This window comes from Urocampus carinirostris, chromosome 18 (genome assembly GCF_059441175.1).
Source record: "Urocampus carinirostris isolate Australia breed hairy pipefish chromosome 18, RoL_Ucar_1.0, whole genome shotgun sequence".
Taxonomy (NCBI): Eukaryota; Metazoa; Chordata; class Actinopteri; order Syngnathiformes; family Syngnathidae; genus Urocampus; species Urocampus carinirostris.
Window position 1 is genome coordinate 6,396,862 of NC_142366.1, and position 17,108 is coordinate 6,413,969.

The window sequence follows — 17,108 nt, forward strand, 5'->3', positions numbered from 1 at the left end:
CGATCAAAAAAGCTCCCAAAGATCCTCATTCACTGTGGCCAAAGATCTCTAAAACCACGCAACTATTGACATCTATAGATGTAAAATTTCCATTTGTACTACATGAACCGCTCTTGATTTGTTTGAGACTCCTAAGTCTCTTTTGACCATGTGGCGATTGACTGATTGTGTTCGCGGTGAACCGAACAGAATGCAGACCAAAGGAACCTCTTCAAGCAAGCTACAATTGACAACTAAATAGACGTCAAATTTCCATTTGAACTTTACGAAGATGTTTTGAATTGGTTAAGACTCTGTCTTAAGTCTTCTTTGACCACGTGGCTTTTAACTGATTGTGTTCCTGTGGAAATTAACAGAAGGGAGTCCTGAAAGATCGAAAGAACCTCAATCGCTGAGGTCAATTATCTTTAGGAACAAACTACCATTGACGGCTATAAACGTCAAATTTAAACAAACTGGCATTGAATTGGTGGAATGGAAACAAACAGAATACAAATGGTGCAATGGTTTAGCGGTCCAAAAGTCCCCAAAAAAACTAATTTACTGAGATCAAGGCTCTTTAGAACCACAGCATCATTGATGGCTTTTGACGTCAAATTTCTATTTCAGCTACACAAATCGGCAACGAATCGGTTGAGCCTCGGTTTTAAGTCCTTGAGTCTCCTTGGACCCTGAATAACAGATTTCTGTGGAACCGGATAGAATGTAAATCTTCCAAAGTTGGAGCTGCTGATTGGAAACAGTTTGGCAGTAGAGACAAAATCAAAGCAATCAGAAATGATGAGACCACCTGACTTCTCGCGGGTGCCAGTTTTTCAACGAGTGGACAACGATTGGCTGATGGGGACGGCCTTTTGAATCGGTACTTCTCTAGTCGTTTTTTTTTTTTTTGAACGGACTGACCTTGATTGAGACAGCAATTTGGATTTGTGATTTAAGACCCTATTTTTGCGTCTTTTTAAGTCCTCTGTCGCTTATTTCTCTAAGAATGGACAACGATTTGGCTGAGGAATACGACCTTCTGACACAGTTCTTCTCTAGTAATTTCTTTTTTTTAACGCACTGACATTCCAGGTTTTCATTTGGTTCCTTAATTGGTTGGTGTGATCGAGACAGCATTTTGGAATAGCGATTTATGACCGTCTTTTACGTTGTAGGTCGGCGATCTTTTTAAAGAAAGGAAACATACACATGTACATACATACACCTATTGAATGACTGCACTTAGTCGCCTTTGATGTACAGCGGGGTAGGGGTAGCGCTGTTTCTTCAGAAGTCCAGGATGAGTTCCTTCGTGTTGGAGTGTGTGAGTGTGTGTGTGTGAGTGTGTGTGAATGGGTACGTGTGAAGCACATTGTAAAGCGTTTTGGGAAGTCATTGACTTGAAAAGCGCTATATAAATGCAGACCATTTACCATTACATTTAGTGATAAGTTGTAAATTGCACAATCTGAAGGTAATAAGTCCAAAAAGCTGTGGCAAATATTTTTGGGAAAAATCGACCAAAAATAATTAAATCCAACCCAATCGGATAGCAAAAGAGGCCCAAATAAAACCAAAAAAGCTTATTATCTGACAACTTTTACTACTTTGGTCACAGGGCTGTCGTGATTACCTAACCGAAGTCACCTGAGGTAATCAGCTGGTGTGCTGGAACGCGATCTCTTGATTGGTGGAAGTCTACTACATAAGCTGTCAGCGTCCAGAGATGGACGTTCGAGTGTCTTCCTCATTTCCTGAGTTAACCTCCAACATTCAAGGTACCACAAGTCCATGTATATTCCAAGTCTGATTCTCGTTGCCTGACCCCTGTCTGTTAAAAGTTTACGATCTACTCTTCCGTCCCGGCCACCGACTTACCTGCTACGTTTCGCCACGCGTTATCACCACGGAGTTGCCATATCGTCCCAAGAGGCTTTCCACTGCCAAGGCTCGACGTCCCAAGCCTGCTCCACCGAATCTTGTCACAATAAAGCCTTTAACTGACGCTATTGGATCCGAGTCCTTGTTCTGTTCCATGACAGAACACTCGAACCAAAGCATGGATCCAGCGACAGTTCGTCCCACCTCTGAGAGATGCGGAAATGCCGAACAGGAATCCGCGCTACAGCGCCTACAACACACCGAAGGCGCAATACAACAAATCGTCCACGACGTATCCACACTAATCCGGCAAGTACAACGTCACCAAGATTTTTTTGAACAGTACGAAGCTTCCCCGGCAACACGAGCACGAGATCCAGTTCCGCCCCTTTCTGATCAGGTCGGCAGTGTTGAACCACGAGTAGGTTCGCCAGAGAGATTCAGTGGAGAGCCCGCCCAGATCCGCCCCTTTCTTATAAATTGCCGACTAATTTTTGATCTACAACCGCGAGCCTTTGTGAACGAAAAGGCGAAGGTGGCTTTTGTGATAAATCATCTGACCGGCAGAGCCCGCCTTTGGGGAACGGCAGAATACGAACGAGGGGCGACAGCATGCACCTCTTTTAATTTGCTTAGCCAGGAAATGATTAAAGTTTTTGATTCTGGAGCCTCATCAGTCGATGCTGCTCGTTCAATCTTGAACATTCGCCAGGGGAGACGCTCCATTGCCGACTATGCCATTGACTTTCGCACACTAGCAGCCCAGAGTCACTGGAACGAAGAGGCGCTGGTCGACGCCTACCTCCATAGCTTGTCCGGTTATATCAAAGACGAATTGGTTTCCCACGCTCCTCCGGTAACTCTTGACAATGCTATCGAACTGACCGCCCGGATCGACCGTAGGGTTCAGGCAAGACGCAGAGAGAGAGAAGATCCCAGACAACCTATCACCCGGCAAAGTCAAGACATTAGTAAGATACCGAACCCCCCAACCAATTCTACCGCACCTCATGAGATGATGGAGGTGGACCGCACCTTTCTCTCCGTCGAAGAACGCCAGCGAAGGCGTACCGAACGGCTATGTTATTACTGCGGCGGCCAGGGACATAGGGTGGTCAATTGCCCGTTAAAAGCCAACGCTCGTCGGATATAGGGGACATCCGATTGAGCTCAGCTTTATTATCGTCCCCCAAGACTGATAGACCTGTTCTCCGGGCAAATCTCATTATTTCTGGTACATCTCAACCCTTCCATGCCCTCATCGATTCTGGCGCCGAAACAAATATCCTGGATTTGTCACTCGCACACAAGATGGGGATACCTGTTGAAACCCTTCCTAACCCGGTATCAGCTCGGGCTTTGGATGGCCACCTATTAGGCACCGTATCTCAAATAACGGAACCCATTGAACTACAGTTGTCTGGAAATCACAGAGAGAAGATCCGATTTCACTTACTTCACTCCCCTAACCAACCCCTTGTCCTGGGTCATCCTTGGTTGGTGCAACACAACCCCCATTTCGACTGGCGCACTGGGTCGATACTTGAATGGGGCATGGACTGTCACCAAACCTGTCTGCAAGCCGCTCCTTACCCAAATCATCCTGTTTCCACGAGGGCTCCACCCAATCTGTCCAAGGTCCCAGCCTGTTACCACCACCTACGGGAGGTCTTCAGTAAAGCTAAGGCCTCTTCCTTGCCCCCTCATAGACCTTATGACTGCGCAATTGATCTCCTGCCGGGGTCTGCTCCTCCTCGGGGCCGCCTCTACTCCTTGTCCATTCCCGAGAGGAAGGCCATGGAGGAGTACATTTCCGATGCCTTGGCGGCTGGTATCATTCGACCCTCCTCTTCTCCTGCTGGGGCGGGGTTCTTCTTTGTGGGAAAAAAGGACGGGTCACTCCGGCCCTGTATAGATTATCGGGGCCTTAATGAAATCACGGTTAAAAATCGCTATCCCTTGCCTCTGCTTGCCTCTGCATTTGAGCTTCTACAGGGGGCCACGGTCTTCACTAAACTTGATCTGCGCAACGCCTACCACTTAGTCCGAATCCGGGAGGGTGATGAATGGAAGACGGCATTCAACACACCCAACGGTCACTACGAGTATCTGGTAATGCCGTTCGGATTAACCAATGCTCCAGCTGTTTTCCAATCTTTGGTAAATGACATTTTACGAGATGTGCTTAATCGTTTTGTTTTTGTGTATCTGGACGATATCTTGATTTTCTCAAAGTCCCTCGATGAACACCGAAAACATGTCCAGCTGGTTCTCCGTCGTCTCCTAGAGAACTCTTTATTTGTTAAGGCAGAGAAGTGCGAGTTTCACGCCAAGACAGTCTCGTTCCTGGGCTACATCGTGGCGGAGGGGACCCTTCAGATGGATCCTGCCAAGGTATCAGCAGTCACCTCTTGGCCTGTCCCTGAGTCTCGGAAAAAACTCCAACAATTCCTTGGTTTTGCCAATTTCTACCGGAGGTTCATCAGGAACTACAGTTCGGTGGCAGCTCCCCTCACGCTTCTTACCAGTCCTAGAGAGCCATTTCGGTGGTCTTCCGAGGCTAATGCAGCTTTCAACCGTCTAAAAACCCATTTCTCTACGGCCCCCATACTCCAGGTACCGGACCCTGCACGCCAACTGGTAGTGGAGGTGGACGCCTCAGATGTGGGAGTGGGTGCTGTCCTGTCCCAGCGGTCGGACAAGGACCAGAAAATGCACCCGTGCGCCTTCTTTTCCCGGCGGTTGTCCCCGGCCGAACGCAACTACGACGTGGGGGATCGTGAGTTGTTGGCCGTCAAGCTAGCCATGGAGGAATGGCGGCATTGGTTGGAGGGGGTAACGGTGCCGTTCATAGTTTGGACTGACCACAAGAACTTAGAATATATTAGATCGGCCAAGCGGCTCAATCCTCGCCAGTCACGTTGGGCCCTGTTTTTCACCCGCTTTAACTTCACTCTGTCCTACAGACCCGGATCTCGGAATGTGAAACCCGACGCGCTGTCCCGACAATTCCAGAGTTCCAATGACACACCTCAGGGTCCCGCAACGGTCCTTCCAGCTTCCTGTATGGTGGCAGCAGTCTCCTGGGATATCGAGTCCCGAGTCAGAGAGGCGATACCCGATCAGGCGGGTCCCAGCTCCTGTCCCGAGGGTCGACTATTCGTCTCCGAACCCTTACGGTCCGAGGTCCTCCAATGGGGGCACAATTCTCACTTTTCTTGCCATCCGGGGTCGGCTCGGACTCACAGTTTCTTGTCCCGACGCTTCTGGTGGCCTACCATGGCCAAGGACGTTAGGGAATACGTCTCCGCCTGTCAAGTGTGCGCCCAGAACAAAACATCCCACCAACGTCCGGCCGGTCTGTTACATCCACTTCCGGTTCCCCGCCGCCCATGGTCCCACATCTCCTTGGACTTTGTGACGGGGTTGCCAGTATCCGAGGGGATGACGACTGTACTAACTATCGTGGACCGGTTCAGTAAGATGGTCCATTTCGTGGCACTACCGAAGCTCCCCTCCGCCAAGGAAACTGCATTGATAGTCCAGCAGCATGTGTTCCGCCTCCATGGCATCCCTCTGGACATTGTTTCTGACCGTGGTCCCCAGTTCTCATCCGCGTTTTGGAAGGAGTTCTGTCGTCTGTTGGGTGCCTCTGTCAGCCTCTCATCAGGGTTCCACCCTCAATCCAATGGTCAGTCTGAACGAGTGAACCAAGATTTGGAAACGGCACTTCGCTGCATGGTCTCTAGTGAACCGTTGTCCTGGGCTCGGCAATTGGCATGGGTGGAATATGCTCACAATTCCTTGGTTAGCTCATCCACTGGAATGTCCCCCTTCCAGTGTGTGTATGGGTACCAACCCCCTATGTTCCCTAGTCAAGAAGAGGAAGTAAACTGCCCGTCAGCTACGGCGAATGCACGTCGCTGTCGGCGAACTTGGGCTCGTGCTCGGGCCACACTCCTTCGGGCAAGCAAGACTCATGCCGTTGGGGCTAACCGACGGAGGAGTCCTGCTCCGAAGTACCAGGTGGGCCAGAAGGTGTGGCTCGCATCAGCTGATCTTCCACTGAAGGTTGAGTCGAGGAAACTGGCTCCTCGGTATCTTGGCCCATTTCCTATAGTAAAAATTATCAACTCCTCAGCAGTCCGTCTCCGTCTACCAAGATCTATGAGAGTGCACCCCACGTTTCATGTTTCCCGAATCAAGCCCGTCAGCCAGAGTCCGTTGGCACCCATTCCACCTCCTCCCCCAGCTCCACGCTCCTTGGACGGGGAGCCTATCTATACAGTGCGCCGCCTGCTCCGCTCCCGACGCAGGGGTCGGGGCTTCCAGTACTTGGTCGATTGGGAGGGATATGGTCCGGAGGAGAGATCATGGATTCCCAGCAGGCAGATCCTGGACCGATCTCTTGTGGCAGAATTCCATCAACTGCATCCTGACCAACCAGCACCACGCCGTGGTCGTCGTCGTAGGTCCGACGCTGCTGCTCTTCCACCGGCAGACCCACCCGCTACCACCCCTTCAGATGCGGACGAAGGGGCCTCTATCCACTCGGAAGAATTCTGAGGGTTCATCGGACGACCTCTGGGCCCTCGATTTTTGGATTATTGGTGATGTATTTTGGGTTTTGGGGAATTATTTGTAACTGGCCTGTGATTTTTTTTCCCTTGGATTACCGGTGTTGCCATGTGACGTGTTTGGATTTATTTTTATTTTTCCCTGGGGGACTTCTGGAGCCGTCCCTTGAGGGGGGGGTTCTGTCGTGATTACCTAACCGAAGTCACCTGAGGTAATCAGCTGGTGTGCTGGAACGCGATCTCTTGATTGGTGGAAGTCTACTACATAAGCTGTCAGCGTCCAGAGATGGACGTTCGAGTGTCTTCCTCATTTCCTGAGTTAACCTCCAACATTCAAGGTACCACAAGTCCATGTATATTCCAAGTCTGATTCTCGTTGCCTGACCCCTGTCTGTTAAAAGTTTACGATCTACTCTTCCGTCCCGGCCACCGACTTACCTGCTACGTTTCGCCACGCGTTATCACCACGGAGTTGCCATATCGTCCCAAGAGGCTTTCCACTGCCAAGGCTCGACGTCCCAAGCCTGCTCCACCGAATCTTGTCACAATAAAGCCTTTAACTGACGCTATTGGATCCGAGTCCTTGTTCTGTTCCATGACAAGGGCACTCAGAGACAAACAACTCACTAGCTCATTCACACCTAAGGACAATTTGGACCTTCCAATCAACCTGACGTGCATGTTTTCGGAATGTGGGAGGAAACCGGAGTGCCTGGAGGAAACCGGAGTGCCCGAAACCCATGCGCTAACCACTGCGCTGCCGTTTTCTGATTTGGTTTAAACAGCTTAAAAAAATATTCAATACAGCGCATGGAGAAAATTCAACATCAATAAAAAAAGCTAATGTTTGCAATGGTATTTTATCTTTACTATTAGATCCCTCTAAATTGCTACATTTATTTGGACTTTCTTCTAACTTTTAATTGCTTTAAAAGGCTTTCAAATCACACAGTAAAGCACCACCTCTGGGCGTGGAGGGAGTTTAATGTAAAAATAATCCATGAAAAACTTAAAGCTGATGTTTACAATGTTATTTTTTATCATTATTATCTTCCATTGCCACAGCGGCGCAGTGGTTAGCGCATGTGCGGCACAGTTCATGTCTTGGGAACCTCCTGCGTGGGTTCGAATCCAGCTCCAGAAGTCCTGTGCGGAGTTTGTATGTTCTCCCCGTGCTTGCGTGGGTTTCCTCCGGGCACTCCGGTTTCCTCCCACATTCCAAAAACATGCATTTCAGGTGAATTGGCCGGTCCGAATTGTCCCTAGGTGCGAATGAGCGAGTGAGTTGTCTGTCCCCGTGTGCCCTGCGATTGGCTGGCAACCAGTTCAGGGTGTCCCCTGCCCACTGCCCGATGATTGCTGGGATGGGCTCCAGCACCCCCGCGACCCTACTGAGGATAAGCGGTTGCAGCTAATAATGAGATCTTCCTTTGAGGCGGCATGGTAGATGGGTGGTTAGCGCGCAGCCTACGGTGTAGAGGCTTAGGGTTCAAGTCCGGCTACTGTAGCCTCCCTGTGTGGAGGTAGCTGCACCACCTGAGGCTACAGGTCCGTCACGCCATCGACCCACTGGATAGGGCTAAGGGGGCTGTGAGGATTACATTTTTGGACTTCTCCAGTGCCTTCAATACCATACAGCCTCTGCTACTGAGTAGCAAACTGACAGAGATGGGAGTTAGCTCACACTTTGTAGAATGGATAACTGACTACCTGACAGGCAGACCCCAGTATGTGAAACAGGGGGGCTGTACATCGGACACTGTGGTTAGCAGCACAGGATCTCCGCAGGGGACCGTGCTCTCTCCGTTCCTATTCACTCTATATACATCGGACTTTAAGTACAACTCTGAGTCCTGCCATGTGCAAAAGTTTGCCGACGACACTGCGATCGTGGGATGTATCAGAAATGGGCAGGAGGAGGAGTACAGGAAATTGATTCAGGACTTTGTCCGATGGAGCGACGCAAACCACCTGCACCTGAACACCACCAAGACCAGGGAGATGGTGGTGGACTACCGCTTTCTTCCATCTCCGTAACATTGCTAAAATTCTTCCTATACTTTCTCAGTCGGATGCGGAAATCATAATTCATGCGTTTGTTACCTCCCGTCTCGACTACTGTAATGCACTACTTTCCGGTCTTCCGATGACCAGACTCAAGAGTCTTCAGCTGGTACAAAATGCTGCAGCGAGGCTTTTAACAAGGACAAAAAAGTACGATCACATCACCCCAATTTTGGCTAACCTGCATTGGCTCCCTGTTAGCCTAAGATGCGATTTTAAGGTTCTCCTACTACTATACAAAATCATACATGGACTTTCCCCCTCATATCTTTCAGATCTGATCTCTCCCTATGTCCCGGCCCGAAGCCTTCGTTCCGAGAGCGCCGGTCTCCTGGTGATCCCAAGAGCCAAGAAGTGTTCCGCTGGTTCGAGAGCGTTCTCCATCCGGGCACCGGTGTTGTGGAATGCTCTTCCCCCTGAGATCCGATCTGCAACCTCGGTGGAAATGTTTAAATCTGGGCTTAAAACTCACTTCTACTCTATAGCATACGAGTAACCTAAACTTCTTATATGTAATAACTTGTGAAGCCCTTAGAGACTAATTGTGATTAAGGGCTATACAAATAAAAATGACTTGACTTGACTTGACTTCAGGAGAACCAGAACTCGCCCGGTTCCTGTAACCATCAAAGGAGAATGTGTAGAATTTGTCTAGACCTACAAATACCTGGGTGTGCAGCTGGACAACAAACTGGACTGGACTGCCAACACAGAAGCTCTATGGAGGAAAGGGCAAAGCCGACTTTACTTCCTCAGAAGGCTGGCCTCCTTCAAAATCTGCAAAAAGCTCCTGAAAATATTCTATGAGACAGTTGTGGCAAGCGCCCTCTTCTATGCGACAGCGTGTTGGGGAGGCAGCGTCAAGAAGAAGGATGCCTCTCGTCTCAATAAACTGGCTAGGAAAGCGAGCTCTGTTGTGGGCAAAGAGCTGGACAGCCTAACAACAGTAGCTGAGAGACGGGCACTGGAAAAGCTGCGGTCAAGCATGGACAATCCATCGCATCCACTACACAGCATTATCTCCAGACAGAAGAGCACTTTCAGCGACAGACTGTTGTCACTGTCTTGTACTACGGACAGACTGAAGAGATCTTTTCTTCCTCATGCCATGAGGCTCTTTAACTCTACCCGGCAGAGTAAAAGCCCACAGTAAACCACACCACCTACATTGCATATTACCGAATCTTATTGCAATATGTATTCTGTGTAGCACTATTTAGTTATTCTATATAACACGCTACAGTGGGCATTTGCGCGTCACACTGGGTATTTGTATATTGTATTCTTTTTGCTTTATTATTGTATTGTTCTCAGCGAAGGGATGCTGCTGGAAATGTGAATTTCCCTTCGGGGATGAATAAAGTATCTATCTATCTATCTATCTATCTATCTATCTATCTATCTATCCATCTATCTATCTATCTATCTATCTATCTATCTATCTGGAGTTTGCATGTTCTCCCATGCCTGAGTGACTTCCCTCCGGGCATTCTGGTTTCCTCCCACATTCCAAAAAAATCATGCATGTCAGGTTAATTGGCCGGTCCAAATTTTCCCTAGGTGTGAATGAGCGAGTGAGTTGTCTGTCTCTGTGTGCCCAGCGACTGGCTTGCAACCAGTTCAAGGTGTCGCCTGCCCACTGCCTGAGGACAGCTGAGATGGACTTCATTACCCCCGCGACTCTACTTAGGATAAGCAGTACAGATAATGTATGGATGGATGGATCTTCCCTCGAATTTCCTTTTTGTGTACTGGGTTAATGTCTTTAAAAACAACCCCGCCACATTGCATATGGCAGAAAGATTCAACAAAGATATAAGATGTTAAATGTACATTTTGCTCCGCTGATACGGAAACTGTAACACATTTATTTTTGCTCTGCCTGAGGTGAAAGAATTATGGTCTGAAAATCTGTCACTTTATTGCTGATAAGATTGACAATGGGTTCCAATTAATTTGGAAAAATATTATACTTGCCATATATGACTCTAAACATGTAAGTTAAAGCCAAATAGAACCTTTATTGTCAATCTCATTACCATCATGGCGAAACTCCACATCCACTAATGCAAATTCAAAAGTAGAAAAATTTCCTTCATTACCTTCTTCCAATGTGAAACATTACATTGTATCCATAAAGCTTTCCCTGAACCAGAAGGCCATTAAAACAACTAACATTTGCAAACATTTTGGCATTTTTATGTAACTTTCTGTTTCCCCCCTGGCATGTTTTTTTTTCCTGTTTTTTTGTTTTGTTTTATTTGTCGTTTGTCATTTTCTCTATTGGTATTTTGATTTGTAATACAATTTGAATGTTCTGTTCACGCAAAACTGTGGTAAGATGTTTGTACGGAAATGTTTTGGATATGTTCAATAAAGCATTTAAAAAATATTTGACCTTCATCTAGCTTCTGATTAGTGCACACATCTTAGCAATTATCCAATACAGTGCCACCTGTTGGCTCTGTGTGAGTTAAACGTCAATAAATCCCCAAATAGCACAAAGCTAATATTTACAATGTTATTTTTTAGGATTTTTAGTAGCTTTTCTTAAAATGCTATTTATTTGCGTAATAAGTTAAAGTTTGTTCAAATAAAAAAAGAACATCTTTCTCATTTCTGGTTGATTTGAAAGGCTTGCCAATTCCCAATGAAGAGCCACCTGTTGGCCTGGAGGGAGTAAAACTCTATATCCATTTATAAATAGAGCTAATCCTTGTGATTTTTTTAATGATTAGCAAGTTTTTGTTTTGTTGTGGCTCCTTTTATGAATAAGAGTTTCTATCCAGAAGATAAAGAATATGCCCTCTTTGTGTTTTTTATCATGCTTTGCTAATCAATTTTTTTTTTACAATATGCGACGGTAAAAAAATCACAACACCAATTCAATTTGATATGCTGGCATGATGCTAGCGTTAAGCTAACGGTAAGCTGACTTGTGTAGTTTTGTTGAGAATAAGACAAAAAATTGTGTTTTATTTTGTATTCATTGGGAGAAGTTACAAAGATGGGTTGCATAACTTAAAAGTAATTATTCTTTTTTTAAAAACACTGAATACTTATTTATGCAAATTGATTCCCGCCACATATCCTTTTCAAGTGACAAGCTTGCTGAAGAGGCCGATGATTACTCTGCCTTTCGACCGTTAACTGCCGACCATGGGCTAATTGCGACCAAGAGCTCGTTAGCTGACAAGCTAACCACTCGCCAAGGTTAAGCATAGCAGAGAAAAAAAAATCAGAAAAGAAAAAAAGTAGATGATTTTTCACACAATTGCTCATTAGCCGATAAGCTAATGACAATTTGCCAGGTTCAACTACAGCAAAAAATACAAACACAAAAAAAAACAATCGGAAAAAAGGAAAGTAGATGAGAAGGAAATATAGTTTTGTTTGTTTTTTACACAGGAGCCTGTTACATGGAAAGCTAACGACATGCCAAGGTCAAGCAAAGTAAAAGAATTAAAAATCAGAAATAAGAAAGTCGATGAAAATGAAATCTAATTTTTCTTTTTACACAATAGCTCGTCAGCCGGTAAGCCAACGCCAACAAGCCAGCTATGAGGCAAACACATTAAGAATAGGAAAGTATTCAACCTGGAATTTTATTTTATTTATTACAAGCTTCATTGTCCTGCTCCTGCTCCCACACTAGCCACCAGGAGAAGTTTAAATACTTGAAAAAGAAAATCGTAATAGAAGAAAGTAAAGAAAACGAAACCCTGTTCTGTGCTGCAAGCCTCATTGTGCTGCTCCTGATCCCACATTGGCCACCTGGAAACAGCACAATACTTGAAAAAAAAATGGATAAGAGGAAAGAAGAGAAAATGAAACCTGTTTTTATTTTTACTGCAAGCTTCATTGTGCTACTCCTGATGTCACACTGGCCACCAGGATGCGGTAAAACAGAAAAGAGGAACATAGAAAAAAAATACACCACTTTTTTCTTTTCTTGGAGCAAGCTACATTTTGCTTCTTCTGGTCCTGATCCTCACACTGGTCACCAAAATGCGGTACAATAGTAGCAAAAAACAAAATAGGGTAGAAAAAGGAAAACCAAACCCTTCCTTATAAGCCCATATAAAGCTTTATTTTTGTGTGACTCCAAATATATGTTTTGTTTTCTTTTGTTTTTTTCAACACGGCTCTTTCAACATGTTGGGTTGCCAACCTTTGGCCATGGTCAACTAAAAATACATCTTCCCAATCTCACATTTGCTACCAAGAGGCATTAAACCACTTGGTTTTCTGAGCCCTATTGAACCAGAGCAAGGGACCCCAATGGTGTGCCCGTGAGCTTGAGGTAAGATCATGGCTCCCGGGCTTGAACCCTACCCGAACTTCAGGCCGGGTTCGGCTTAAAACGTCAATTAGTAAGTCGGGCTGGTCGGGCTTCTCTCTCGCTGTTTTTGTGTTGTTGTTGGTTGTTGTTCATGTAGGTTTTAAATCAGGGGATGGTGTCATAATAGTCTGTGGTTTGCAATAATCTGTGATCTGTGCAGCCCTTTGAGTGTCTTTGAGATTAAGGTCTATACAAATTAACAAGACTTGACTTAACTTTTTTTTTCTTCGTGGAGGATATACACTGCATGCACTTACTTTAACTCGGGTAGTTTTTTTAGATAAAGAAAATGGTTACCAAACTATTAGTTTAACCCAAATTCCAAATAAATTTTCCTTGTCGGAGTTGAGGTAAAAGACGCGCGGCTTCCTTCCACCACCTCCCTCACGTTAGACGTCATTTCTGCTTCTTGCCAATAGCTTACAGGCTTTATTAACTTTCTTTCTGCTTTTTGGCCAAATATTTCACTATTTGCTGCTTGTAATCTGGAAATTTTATTTTCTTTCTAATGCTGTTTTGTTCAGTTTTCCTTTGGTTCGCCAAACTGTTCATTTAGGCGCTGCACTTGCAGTGCACACTTGATTTGAGGGACTCAGCCCTAAGTAAACCCCAAGCTTCTTAGTTCAGACAAAATGCACAGATCGGGGCTGAAGTATGGAGTAAAGCTTCGTGTTTACTTTGGCGGCAAATTAAAGCTTAGGGTTTGTTTCGGGCTCATTTATTAAATCAAGTTAATCCGTCGGGTTCGGGTTTACATGCCCGCAACTTGGGTCGGGTTGGCATGATTTTTTTAGGCTCAATCTTACCACTACCATGGGACCCCTACAAACACATGACTAGCCTGTAAACAGGTTCTGATAATAGCTCATCAGAGATTTTCTAGTAGATAAAGTGCTATTTATTAGCACATTTTTTGTGGTTGACTTAACTTCTAATAATTACAACCTGGTGATAACATTGTAGCAATGTATTTTATATTTCAAATATTTTATTTACATTTCCTCTTTAACCGTGAAACGAAAAATTAAAGTTCTAAACATAGGTGGCTCCATTGAGAAGCAACATGTATATATATATATGCCATTTCCCACCTAAACAACACACTTTGTCACACGTTTACACCATCCAGAAAACTAAAAAAAATATTAAGTAAATAACTAAAATAGGAAAAGCAATAGATGTATAGTAGTTATACAACATGTAAATCCAAAGATTAAAAGTGGTGAATGAAACAAAATATTTTTCTTTCTGACGCCATCTTTTGGCTGAAATCATCATATCAGCTTCTTTTGTTGCTCAAATAAACGCTTCCTCTTTCACTTTTTAGGGGTTTGGGTTGGCATTTAGAATGTATTTGAAACAGACCTTTTCTTCCTTTCACCATTTTCAACCTGTAGTAAAAGAAATCCTCAATCACGTGCGTGATATCAATCTTTACCCCTCAAACCCCAGCCTCCTTCACTTCCGAATAATGCGCTCTGTGTCCAGAACACTGATAATAAAAGGAAGATTAGAGCAGATAGGCACGGTGGAAAAAAACATATAAAGGCTCTTTGAACTAAGTGGGGCATTTTTCAACTCATACTTTTTTAGAGAAAATTTGAAATTTAAACTTTTGAATGACACCTCAAATCATACAACCCACCTTTATTAACAGCAATAATCCATTAATTTACTAATGATAATGGGTATACCAGAGAGAAGCAAACAAAAATAATAATAACTTATAATAAAATAAAAGGGAGTGGGGCAGCTTAGAGCTAATGATCATGAGATATAAAACTAATCTATCTAAACTATATCAAACTGCAGGGTGTCTATGTGTGATAAAAAGGATTGACATGTCTCGTGAAAGGCCTGCAGGGAACTTTTAATAGTTGTTGTTTTAGAATGTACAAGTGTATTAATTAATAGGCGGCACAGCGGATGAGTGGTTAGTGCGTTACTGCACAGCTCCCGGATTCAATTCCATGCATGTCATGTTGATTGTCGGGTCCAAATTGTCTCTCAGTGTGAATGAGCAAGTGAGTTTGTCTGTCTCCGTGTGCCCTGCGACTGACTGGCAACCAGTTCAGAGTGTCCCCTGCCCACTGCTCGAAGACGGCTGGGATGGACTCCAGCACCCCCTAGACCAGGGGTAGGGAACATATGGCTCGGGAGCCATATATGGCTCTTTTCATGAGTACATATGTAACTATTGCACATCTCTGTCTGTGGCGTTCCAAAGTCAAGTGATATCATCCCGATTTTGGTCCATATAAAGCCGAAGCAACTTAATACAGAAGTTCGACAAGAAACCATTTAAACTGATAAATAAAAACGCCGGCAAACAACTTTGATTGGGTGAGCAGTACAGGTGGGGGGATCCCTGCACACAGCGCAAGGCACTTCCTTCTCTCTCTCTCTCTCTCTCTCTCTCTCTCTCTCTCTCTCTCTCTCTCTCTCTCTCTCTCTCTCTCTCGCTCAGTGCAGTCTACACCGAAATTGAATATGACGATATGCTTATCGTTTGCAGTAATTTGTGACATTTTTACAAAAGAACTTTGCATGCACATTGTTTTGAAACCGTTATTAAGGACAAATTTCATGGAAAAAATTGCCCCAACACTCTTAACTTAAGATGGACAAATTGTAAATGGCATATTTACATTGATTTGGGACACAGGATTTGGCATTATTACAATTTCATAAATTTCATTAAATCATCAAATGACACACAGTGGAATGAAATGTGGCGAACAATAAGATTTTGTCTACAGAGCGTGTTTGGCAGTTGAATATTGTCTGAAAATATATGGTGTAGCCCTCTCAATGTCTTTTTGAAACATGTTTTGCTTTTATTGCTCTTTGGGTCAAAAAGGTTTTTGACCCCTGCCCTAGACCCTAGTGAGGATATGTAGTGCAGAATATAGATGGGTAGATCGTTTTTCATTAATAATTTTAATTTCGGGCCAATCAATAACAAAAAGTAGTTCTCAACTTCAAAAGGTTTGCGACCCTTGTATCCAGAGACAGGGGAAAAGAACCAAAAGGTTGTAATGAGGGGTTTATCTTACCCAAGCAGGCGTTGACGAAGCCGTACCATACGCAGCCGGCGCGTCCAATGAGCCATCGTCCTCTCAGGCTTGCTGCAAAACTGAACGGCGTCCCGAGCACGCTCACCAGCAGGTCACTGAGCGCAATGCTCGCTAAAAACAAGTTCATGGGCGTACGTAGAGCCCGATACCGAACGAACATGGCCAGAACCAGAACATTACATGCAAAACCCAATGTTCCGATCAAGCCCAAGCACACCGCCACCAGCAGGTGACCCGTCGGGCTGAGTGTGGACGGCACCGGGGACGGCGACGCGCTCGCCTCCTCGTAATCGACCGAAGAGGGGGAGTCGTCGATCATGAGTTCGGTTGGCTTCGGTTCGGATTGCTCACTCAAGCCATTTGAAAAGGAAAGCGAAGAAGAGGCGCGCGACGCGATCCGTGCCGCCCGCGCGTATTTACGCACGGGGTATGCATGGTTGAAGGGGGGTCGGCGGATGAATTGGGATGGGGAAGTGGACCGGGTGGAGCTTTGGCTGGAGGTTCGGTTGGGTTCAGTGTGGAAAAAGGACCCAGGTGTTGTGGCAGCTCCGCCCCTCGGGTGCGCGCGCTCCGTGCTTTCCCTCTTCGCATGTCTGCGCTTTTATCGCCCGCTGCGCCGCTGAGACTGGATAAAAACCAGCCCCCACCACCCCTATTTGGAACCACCTCACATGCACCGCCCCCCTCCCCCAACGTGTGTTTGTGTGTGTTATTATTTTTCTTTTTTTGTAAATGTATCTATCTTTCTATCTATCTATCTGTCTGTCACGAACCAGAACAGGAAACAGGGAGCAGTACCCAGTCGCGTAACGTTACTCGCAGTTTGTTGGGGAGAAGAGGAATGAGCGCACACTCAATCCGTGGACCGTTGGTCGCGGAAGTAGATTGATTGCCACGAGGAAGTGGTCAAAATCAAACAGGTCAGGGCAAGAACAAAACAGGAGCAAAACACAGGCAAAAACGGAGCTTCACAGGGCTTGGCAAAACAAGTGTAAAAACACAGGCAAAACGGGGATTCAGAGGGCTTTGCAAAACAAGAGCAAATAACAAAGGCAAAACAGGGATTCACAGGGCTTGACTTATCACAACAGAGTTTAGCAGGAGTTTCGCAGACGCTCCGACACCAGGCAACTCACAGACAACGTTTAAGTAGTCAGGGAGCAATCTGTCAACGTGTTTCAGTTG

At 45.5% G+C, this 17,108-nt stretch overlaps 1 protein-coding gene across 2 annotated transcripts in view; it reads right to left on the reverse strand.

Moving 5' to 3' along the window:
- The window catches only part of tmtopsb (teleost multiple tissue opsin b), a 33,742-nt gene extending 17,278 nt beyond the window's left edge, over window positions 1–16,464 (reverse strand). For both annotated transcript variants that reach the window (XM_088322354.1, XM_088322353.1), the window contains exon 1: window positions 15,903–16,464. In XM_088322354.1, coding sequence (XP_088178480.1) covers window positions 15,903–16,242 — 340 coding nt within the window. In that variant the 5' untranslated portion in view covers window positions 16,243–16,464. The remainder of the gene's footprint in view (window positions 1–15,902) is intronic.
- Between the last annotated feature and the right edge of the window lie 644 nt (window positions 16,465–17,108).